Genomic DNA, 10,501 nt, shown 5'->3' with positions numbered 1-10,501 from the left:
GGCTTAGTGATGAGGGAGAAGTTTAGAGTTAAATGTTAAGAGTTTTTGTTTAGCATGATGTTGGTTTAATCTCATCCTGATGAAAGAGTTCTTAGTGAATTTGAGGACACCACCAAATGGTCCCGTTACCATTCTCTCGCTCCCCATAGGTGCTGCCCAGGGGACAGTCAATAAGGGTTTAGGGCCCCTGTCAGGTCTGAGGTCTCAGCATGTAGGGCTTATCCTCTCCTGGTGGGGGTGGGGGGCAGGAATGTCAATAAATATGGGTATGGTATACCATGTATCATCCGAGCCAGTGTAATGCCAGCCTTAACAAAGAAAAGCTATCATGAAAATGTACATTACAAAGCTTTAGAAACTTATGAGGTGTACCTAGAGCTTCACCCAGAGGTAAATTTATAGCCTTAAAATGAATTTGCTATAAAACAAGAAACAATGGAATACCTAACTTTGCAAGTCAAGAAGGCAAAAAAATAAAGTTTAGTACCAAAGACATTTGAGTATGAAAATTATAAAGATGTTTTAAAAGTTAAGAAATAGAAAATATATTGCTGAGGAAACTGAAGCTTAGAGACAAAATAAAATGCCAAAGGCCTCAATGCCAGTGTGGAGGTAGCTGGGGTCCTTGTCCTACAAGCTGATCAGTTCCCAGAATCCAGGGTGTAAATTTTGGAAGGTCGATGCCGGGGCCTTAGCAACTGGTTCACCTGGACCTCTTGGAGGCTTTAGGGCTACCATCTGCTTAGAATGTATAAAGGCCAGTCTAGAATACAGTTGTCATGTGTATGAATCTACAAAACATACCTTCATTTGGGTAGACTTAGGTCAATTAAAAATATCCAAGTCCTCACGAATTTATTAGTCATTTTTCTATGCACACGCAAGGCTGATATTATTGTGAGGATATATTTTTGCCGAATTTCTTTTTTTATTAAATTTATTTATCAGAGTGGCTAGGAGTGGTGGTGATGAGATAACAGCTCCCGGCGAGCCCAGAGCAGGTCGGGGGATGCAGGGCCGGCAGGCGGCGCCCTCCCTCCGACTCTCCCTCCCTTCCTGCCTCCCACCTCCTCCCGCTCCGGCCGCTCCAGACTCCCGCTCTGCCTCGCAGCCGGCACTTTGCAAACTCCTCGCCTGCCCCCGGTGGCCACAGCTTCTTGCTCTCCCAGCCCCGGCGCGTCCGTGGGGCAGCGGAGCGCCGCTACGCGCGGTGCTGGAGGTGCGGAGACGCCGGGGGTGGGCACCGGCGGAGGTGGGAGCCGAGGAGGAGCCGTGCCAGCCCCGTGCTGAGCTCCGCGCTGCGCCGAGGGACTGTACCCGCCGCGCAGCCATGGCCGCCCCACCGCCGCCTCCGACGCCGCCCCGCCTCCCGCTCGCCTGAGGCGCGGCCGGCCACCGGGCAGGGACCATGGCCAGCGCCGCCGAACCCCCAGGCAAGGCGGCCGAGTACCTGCGGGAGCTGACCCGGATCGTCGCGGCGCAGCAAGAGCTGCTGGCGCGCCGGGGACGGCGCATCGAGGAGCTGGAGCGCCAAGTGGCGCGGCTGAGCCGCGAGAACGCTGGCCTGCAGGAGTGGCACCGGCGGCACCTGGCCGCGTGCGCCCGCCTCCCTGACCCGGGCCTCGGTGCTCAGCCTCTCGGCGCCAGCTCGGAGGTCAGCGGGCTCCGCGAGAAGTAAGCAGGGACCGGGGGCGACGGGCGTGTCGGGGGCGCGCGAACTACTTGAGGGGCCCCTTTCCTTTCCGAGCCGGGCAGGGAGGGTGCTTTTCCGGCCAGCACCCCGCCGGCTCCGAGACCCTGAGGCGCAACCGAGGACCCTCTCGCAGGGTCGCGGCCCTGACCTGGGGCTCCATTTCAGGCAGGGACTGGACTCCCTCGGAAGGGGACTCTAGGGCGCTTCCCAGCGCTCCTACTGGCCCGGCTCTCCGCTGTCAGACGGCTCGGGACTCGGGCTCAGCAATCCAGGGCGCTCAGATGCAGGGTCGACCTCGCCACAGGGGCGGGGCGGGGGACTGTTTAGGGCGCAGAGCTAGGGCTCTGGGTATTGGGGCCAGAACTCCTGACCCGGAGACCTGGGACCCGGTGGAGAGTGGCCCCGGTGGGCACAGAAACAGCTCTTGAACTGGCCTGGGTTACTTTTTGGGTTTCGGCAACCCCCGCCCCCCTCCCCGCCTCCAACTCCAAGCGACTCTGAGCTGCCTTCAGCCCGGGACACGCCGAGACCTCCTCCCTTTGGATACTTCCCTGTCTTCCTTCCCAGTTCCGGGTTAATACCCCTCCTGCCCAATCCCGGGATTACCCGGGGCTATTTCGGACCTAGGATTAAGCAGGAACGGTGCGGGACTGGCCAGTCCTTAGGCCCCCTAGCCTGGCAGCCCGTGGGTTGGCTGCCGATTCACTGTCCCTTGAGTGCCAGAGTAGTGCACGGCCCCTCTCCGCAGAAGTCCGGGAGGGGGTCGGGGTTGGGGGGCTTTGGGTGACGCTGGGGTGAGTTTCCTGCATGCTCTGTGCCCTGTGTACCTGTTCTGTTCCTGTGTCTTTGGGACTGCCTAGCCCAAGGAGAAAAAACAGTTTGTGTGCGTTGGAGAGGGGAGAGGTGGCGGTCTGTAGCTTCAGGAAAGGTTTCCTGGGTGTGGGTAGAAATGATCGGGAGGAGTTAACCCTGACCCCAAAATCCTGCGTGGGTGAGGGGTAGGGGAGGTGCTCCTCTGGAGTCCAGGTAAGGTCATCTGGGATCCCATGTCTCCTCCACCTCAAGAGAGGCTCTTTCAGGCTATAGAGAGTCCCTGCCTCTCACACTGCTGCCTGGGCTCTGGTGGGCTCTGGAGGAGACTGATGTGAGGGAGGGGTCTGGGTGTGAGAGAGTCTCCAGGCTCTGTGCCAGGCAGCGCCCTGTCCCCAACTCCTGCTTTCTGTTTTTCCTGGGACGAAGAGTGAGGCCTGTGGAGAGCTCCTAGATGGTGTCGCTGAAAGAAAGAATAGACTCCCTACTGCCTTCCTGTGCTCTGCCCCTGGCTCTGATGTCTTTGAGACCCTTTTTGTCTCCGGGTCCCTACCATAGTGGTTGTGGGTCACCTGGTGCTACTTTCAGGGGTCTGTGTCCTTATTCCCCAGGCAAGGACTGAGAAAAGAAGCTGGGGCTGCTAGGTGAAGTCTTCAGTAGCCAAGGGAGGTAACACACCAGGGCAGAAATGAGAGCCCCTGTTTCAAAGGAAACAGTGACACAAACTATTGGCCAATGCCTCATAGCACTGTCAGAGGGGATGGGTTCTTTTTTCCCTTCAGAGTCACCCATGGTGACCAAGTGTGGGGATGGGAAGATTCCGAAAGGCAGTGAATGCTGCCCGCTGCAGGGAATCCTCACAGTACTGCATCCCAGCGGTGGCCTTACAGGCAGGGTTTGTTGCACAAGTCCCCAGCTCTGTGTCAGCCTGACTTCACTTAGTTGAGACACAGCCAGAACCCATGATAGCACCCCCTTTAAGAGAAACGGTGGCAACACAGCCCCTAACCCAAGTTGTAGGTCAGGGGAGCTCATCAAACTTGAATGTGTACACCAGGTACTTGGGGATTGTACTAGAATGCAGATTCTGGCCATAGGTCTGGGGCAGGCTGGAGAGCCTTGATTTCTAACAAGCTCCTGGGAGAGGCAGGTGCTGTTAGATCAAAGGCCCTGGATCACCAGCATATTACCAGGTCATCTGAGATCCCATCTTCTTGCATCCACATTTTTTTCCTTCACAGGAGACTCTCAGGGGTCCAGTGAGGTCTGGGTCACTGAGCCTGAGGGTAGTGAGTTGAGGACTGCTTTCCCACACCCAGATTTGAGATAGCTACTGCTCATATGTGGAGCAAGATAGTTTATGCCTAAGGAACATGGGATAACCCACTCCCCTGAGAGCAGCCAGCTTTTATTAACTGCCTTCCGTTTGCAAAGCTGTTAGTGATGTGCGTGGTGATGTGAAAGGAAGAGCAGAGAAGAGAGGAAAAGAATGCAACTCTGAATGGAGAAAGGGACACGGGCAGGCAGACTGGGTCTGATGGCCAGCTTGGCACTTGCTAGCAGGTGATCATTACACCACCTGTGTTAGCTTCAAGTTTGTAAAAATGCCCGCAAAATGGGGATGATCATAGCTGCTTCCCATACTTTTCTAAGGATTAAGTGAAGATAATGGGTATTGAGGGAACAGGAACACAGGTGCTTAATGCATTTCAGATTCTTCCCTTGTCAATCAGTTTTTCATTTCTTTTGGGCCAAATGAGCACAGGCAGGAGGTGAGTGAACTTCCCAACAGCCTGGAGATATCTCTGGGGATCTGGTGCAGGAGATGGGGAGCGGGGAATGTGACACCATGAAGAACTACTGTCCAGAAGTTGAGGTGGGGTTGGGGTTGACCATCTGTGATTGAAACAGGAAAGTCTGTGCATGAGCCCACCAAGGTGACAGGCAGCCCCCAATCGGACACTGCCAGTGCCCTCTCCTAGCCCCTTCTACCTACAGACAGGCGCCCTTATAGGTCAGAGCCTAGGGGGCATGTCAGGCTAAACTAGGCCCAGCTTTCCTTTTCCTAAGCAGCCTCACTGCTCCAGCTTGAAACAGGGGTTCCCTGCTCCCTGCTACCACTGGACAGGACGCCCCTCCATGTCTGAAAGGTAGAGTGTCCTTCTAGAGGATGGACAGGTGCAATTGAACAGGCTCACACTGGGGCAACAGGCATCTTGGTACCACCTCACCCAAGCATTGCTTGGGTGAAATTAATGGGCATGGTGGGAATGTTTAAGCCCAGAAAGCTTTAAACCCTTTCTCAGAAAGTCTTCTTTCAACCACTACTGAAAGATATCATCATGAGTTTCTCAGCTTCGGGAAAAACAGGATGGTAACAGGAAAGAAATAGGGTGCCTTTGATCACATTGGGCTATTGAATTCATTTTCAGTGTTTAGTGGGCTACCTTCTAATGATGTTTCTGAAACTGCCCCCCTCCCACTAGGGGTTTAGACACATGATAGGTGCTCAGTAGATACTTGTTAATGGGTTGAGGCAGTAGGGAGTGATTGATTAGGACCACTGTAGAGAAAGACATTCTGTAGAAAGTCAGCGTGAGCTTCAGCAGGCACAGCTGGTTAAGGAACATACAGAAGCAAACTTCCAGGAAGCAGAGCAAGTGTGTTACGGCCACACGCACCGAGGATATCCTTCTGTGTGCGGGCTCTGCTCCAGTCTTTTGCATGGATCAGCTCATCACGGTCACGTCACTCCTGTGAGGCAGGAACACTCTGACTTTACAGATGTGGAAACTGAAGCTCAGAGAAGTACTGTGAGTTGCTCAAGTTCTTCCACCTGACTAGTGGGAGACTCACCAGGAGTGAGACTCAGGTGGTGGAGCAGCAGGCCCCTAATCACTAATCTACCTACTATGCTGAGAAATGATCAGACGACTTCTCAGGGTCCTGGCTGACTCCCAGCCTCTAGTATTGGAGGACTCCCATGGTGCATGGCTTTTGTCTTGCCACGTGGGATGTTGTTACCAAGGCCAGGCCCAGGCTTCACTGGAGTTAGCTGTGTGTAGGGCAAGGACTGAACCAATGATCCCTTCTAGACTTTGATCCTTTGAAGTTTCTGACAGAAGTTGATAGTGGCCTACAGAGGTCACAGAGAAGGACTCTGTGGAACAGCCTCCCTTGCTCTCTCGTCCCCTCTGGCCCTCAATTGCTGTCACATCACTCAGAGGATAATTTTCTGAAGTTCTGAGGTGCTGACTCACTCTGGGAGAGGTTTCCAGTGGTATTCAGTCTCTGTTGACTTACTGAATAAACTCTCTTCCTGGGTCTGTGTTGACATTAACTATGACGACTGTGTACCAGCTTGGTGAAGAGCTCAAGGACGCCAGTGAAGAGAGGGGCTGGCCAGACCTGATGGTGCAAGAAGCTGTCCTTCGGAGGGTCCTGGCCCTCGAAAGCGTGTTATTCTTCACAGTAACTGGGAAGTACTAAACCTGTGGTCCAGGGTCTGAAGACATGGGAGCTCTTACATTCTTGTCTCCTTGTGCCCTTCTTAGCAAAAAGCAGGACTGTGTGCAGGCCAAGAGAGGCTGCTCTGTGAGGGAGGCAAAGGAGATACTATGTTCATATTTTCATGAAATAATGATCTTGTTCTCCTAGCCAAGATAAAGCCTCGTATCCAAGGCCGAGAGGGTGTCCCTCAGCCAGGAATGAGATGCAGCGTGCTCCTGGAGGCTTGTCCTGCTTGGACAAAATGTATTCAGCTCCAAGGAAGTAGGTTGGGCAGTTCTTATTTTTCCAGCAGATGGTAGAATCCACAGAAAGATGAGAGTATTTCTCCTAGCCATCTGACAAACTAGGCAAATTATTATTTTACAACCTGCAAAATAAATCATGAAATGCTTCTTTATCTAGCTCAGGTTGAGAAAAACAGGGAGCAGTACTGTGTGTGAAATGAAGTCAAGACCTGTTCCTGTTTCCATGGTGTGTTTTCGCCCTCACCTTTGGGTTCAAACCCATGGTGCCTGAGGCGATCTGGGGGCTGTGCCATCTTGGGGGCAGTGTGAACCGAGCACTTAGATCTAATGAAGAGTCCCAGAGTTGTGAGTTTTGGCCATCAGCATTTTTTTTTTTGTCAGCTGGGTGGCTATGTGTCAGCTGTTTTGTTTAAGAAATTGTTTTGACAGCTGATTGTGTTTTTTGTTCCTTGCTTTCTGTCTTTAAGAAAAAGCAATGCTTTGCCTGACTTGGGAAGGGCACTGGTCTGAGCTTGTCGTGGTGTTATCTGTATAATTGCCACAGCACCGCTGAAAAAAGCAATATGGATGACCTGGGAGTATGGGAAGAACTGGAGTGGGGGAAAGTGAACTGACCTACTTGAAACTAGCAGAAGCTGCAGATGAGGCCATGAGGCAGCTCAGGGCCACTCATGGTCTGGAAATTCTGTGAGTCTTGAACTTGCCACCCCTACCCAGTGAGGATGAAGGCCAAGCTATAGCTGAAATTGCCCCAACTGTGAACTAGGCTTGGCTGAGTGACAACATTGATAGGAATTCTGAGCCTTTGAAGTTTGAATGCTGGCCCCTCTGCGGGTTGTTCTTTCTGTAGGACCCAGCAGACCAGTTGCTACAAATGCTCAGTGCTTCTGCTTCGATTGGTAAAGAGTTATAGCCTTGAGTTTTTCAAATGTCTTCCTCCACCCTGACTGCCCTGGCCTTGCTCTGGGGACCTTCCACGCCACCTGATGACTGACACCTGAGCAGTTAAGCCCTGCCCCAGCAATGTGTTTGCAGGGTCCCCTGCTGCCTCAGCCACTTCCCGGCAGTGTGGACTTCAGAAATAAGACCCGGTGTCACCCTTGGCTCCCTGAAGCCAAGTTTCCTATTGTAAAATGGAGAGGGCTCCTTCTTTTTGGGAAGAGCGGGTGGATGAATTTTGTGGGGTGCCTGGTTTTTAGGACACAGTGAATAGCAGCTCCAGGGCCAGAAATAGCTAGGGTATTGAGAATACTTTTGAGGATTGTTTTTCAATGAGCATTTTCTTTTTTTTTAAATATATTTTATTGATTATGCTATTACAGTTGTCCCATTTCCCCCCTTCACTCCCCTCCACCCTGTACACCCTCTCCCACCCATATCCCCCCCTTTATTCATGTCCATGTGTCATACTTATAAGTTCTTTAGCTTCTACATTTCCCATACTATTCTTACCCTCCCCCTATCTATTTTCAACCTACAATCTATGCTACTTATTCTCTGTACCTTTTCCCCCTCTCTCCTCCTCCCACTCCCCTGTTGCTAACCCTCCATGTGATCTCCATTTCTGTGGTTCTGTTCCTGTTCTAGTTGTTTGCTTAGTTTCTTTTGGTTTCGCTTTAGGTGTGGTTGTTAATAATTGTGAGTTTGCTGTCCTTTTACTATACATGGTTTTTCTTTATCTTCTTTTCTTATATAAGTCCCTTTAACATTTCATAAAATAAGGGCTTGGTGATGATGAACTTCTTTAACTTGACCTTATCTCAGAAGCACTTTATCTGCCCTTCCATTCTAAATGAGAGCTTTGCTGGATAGAGTAATCTGGGATATAGGTCCTTGTCTTTCATGACTTGGAATATTTCTTTCCAGCCCCTTCTTGCCTGTAAGGTCTCTTTGGAGAAATCAGCTGACAGTCTGATGGGAGCACCTTTGTAGGTTACTGTCCCCTTATCTCTTGCTGCTTCTAGGATTCTCTCCTTCATTTTTACCTTGGCTAATGTAATTATGATGTGCCTTTTCTTCTTGGGTCCAACTACTTTGGGGCTCTCTGAGTTTCCTGGATTTCCTGGAAGTCGATTTCCTATGCCAGAATGGGGAAGTTCTCCTTTATTATTTGTTCAAATACATGTTCAATCTGTTGCTTTTCCTCTTCCCCTTCTGGTACCCCTATAATTCGGATGTTGGAACATTTAAAGATGTCGTGGAGGTTCCTAAGCTTCTCCTCGTTTTTTTGAATTCTTATTTCTTCATTCTTTCCTGCTTGGTTGTTTTTTTTCTTCCTTCTGGTCCATTCTATTGTTTTGAGTCCCAGTTTCCTTCCCATCACTATTGGTTCTCTGTGCATCTTCCTTCATCTCTTTTATGGTAACCTGAATTTTTTCATGTAATTTGTGCCCAAAATCAATCAATTCTGTGAGTTTCCTGATCACCAGTGTTTTGAACTGTGCATCTGATAGATTGGCTATCTCTTCGTCGCTCAAAAGGATGAGCCCTGGGGCATTGATTTGTTTTTCTGTTTGAGACATGTCTCTCTCTCCCTCTCTCTCTCTCTCTCTCTCTCTCTCTCTCTCTCTCTCGTTCTCTTTTTGGTCTGGTCACTCCTGTTACGGTGAGGGGCGGAGCCTTAGGTGTTCACCGGGACTGGGCTCCCCAGTCGCTAGATTGTGACGTTGTATGTGGGGGCAGGGGGAAACAATGGCGGTAGCTCCTTTCTCCTGGGACCTCAGTCCCTTCTCTGGGGTCCTGGGCCTCGAGCTCTGTCCCGGTCCACAATTGCCGCCTCACTGGGTCCGCCAGCCACGGCTCGTGCACACAGGGTTGACCTGCTGTGATCTTGATCGCCCCCGATGCCCTATGCGCTCCGGTTGCCTTATGCACCCATTGCTCTCCGCTCTCCACGCCTCGACCCACGCTGCAACCCATGCCCGGCTGCTTGTCTCCGCCCCTCCTACCTGTCTGGATGAACGGGTCCACCTCAACTTCTTGGCTGTCCGACTTCTATTCAGATAAATTCTCTGTCAGTTCTGGGTGTTATTCTGCCTCTAAATTGTTGTTGTTCTAATCTTGGTTGTGCGCAGAGGTACGGTGCGTCCACCTATGCCTCCATCTTGCCGGAAGTCTCGAGCATTTTCAAACATATGAAAATGGTGAAAGAACTCTGCATGGTGGAACACCCTCTGGGGTGTGTCATCATGCACATAATGAAGGTTTTACAATATTTGTATTATTTCATGTCTGTCTGTCCTTGAGGGTGTTTGGGCCCACATCAATGTGGGTGAGGGGAGGCTAACATTCATGGAGTGCCCCTTGTGTCCAAGGAACTGGGCTGCGCACTGCAGACACACTGTCCCCATGTCCTTGTAGTCACTGTTCCTGGAAGATGCACACCTGATTGTTGTCCCTGATCAGGTCAATGGCCCCAGTGCCTCTACTTGGAAATACGTGACAGGAACATAGGCCTGTACATAGAAGGTTGGACAGATAACTGGGCCAGGATAGGAAGTGGGACCAAGTGGGGTGCAGCCCAGAGCAGGAAGAGGATGATGCCCTCAGGTGTCAACAGAGGCTTCCTGGAGGAGGTGACATTTGAGCCAGGGCTCAAAGAACAAGAGGAGGAGGAGGAGGATGATATCAAAGCTGGCAAGACAGCACCTGTGAAAGCTAGGTGTGTGACATAGGCAGGTGCTGGTGCTGCTGTGGTCATGCCAGGCCTGTGAGTAGAGATGATTGGGCCAGATGAGGTCCAGGCAGGTATGGACCAGCCTGGGGTGCTTGCTTAGAGCCCATATTTCAGCCTAGGGGACAGGGTGGTGCACAAGACAGGCTCACCCCTTTGAAGTTGTGCTTTGTCTGATTCCTGATTGTGCAATGTTCAGTCTTTCTTCTTGGAGGGGCAAGAGTCACAAAGGAACAAGGACAGACATCCTGTTTTGTTTTGTTTTTTAATTTTTTTTTGCACCAAAACTTACAATAGTTAGATTATAATCAAACCACAATAAGTTGAACCAACTTCAGTGCCATGTTCTGAGCACATTCTCCTCAGTGTCTCCATTGACATCCTAACTGGTATCATCCCATTTTGCAGATATGAAAACTGAGGCTCAGAGAGGTTAAGCAATTTGCCCACAGTCACCTAATGGCAGAGGCAGGATTTGCACCCACGTATGTGCCTACATAGCCCATGCTGTTCACTGCCACACTCTGCTGCTTCAGAGATGTTTAAAATGTTTTGTGAAACATTAGGAAC

The 10,501-nt window shown here is 51.0% G+C and overlaps 1 protein-coding gene across 6 annotated transcripts in view; it reads left to right on the top strand.

The window, feature by feature from the left end:
- Window positions 1-1,076: 1,076 nt before the first annotated feature.
- Window positions 1,077-10,501, top strand: part of IQSEC1 (IQ motif and Sec7 domain ArfGEF 1) — a 447,285-nt gene continuing 437,860 nt past the window's right edge. For 3 of the 6 annotated variants that reach the window (XM_036018307.1, XM_036018309.1, XM_036018308.1), the window contains exon 1: window positions 1,079-1,674. In XM_036018307.1, coding sequence (XP_035874200.1) covers window positions 1,409-1,674 — 266 coding nt within the window. In that variant the 5' untranslated portion in view covers window positions 1,079-1,408. Of the gene's footprint in view, window positions 1,675-10,501 lie in introns of all 6 variants that reach the window. The other 3 variants (XR_004901410.1, XM_036018303.1, XM_036018305.1) reach the window with 2 other exon arrangements.

Source organism: Phyllostomus discolor, chromosome 2 (assembly GCF_004126475.2).
Source record: "Phyllostomus discolor isolate MPI-MPIP mPhyDis1 chromosome 2, mPhyDis1.pri.v3, whole genome shotgun sequence".
Classification (NCBI taxonomy): domain Eukaryota; kingdom Metazoa; phylum Chordata; class Mammalia; order Chiroptera; family Phyllostomidae; genus Phyllostomus; species Phyllostomus discolor.
Note: the sequence above shows the minus strand (reverse complement) of the source record. Positions and strands in the feature narration are given on the sequence as shown.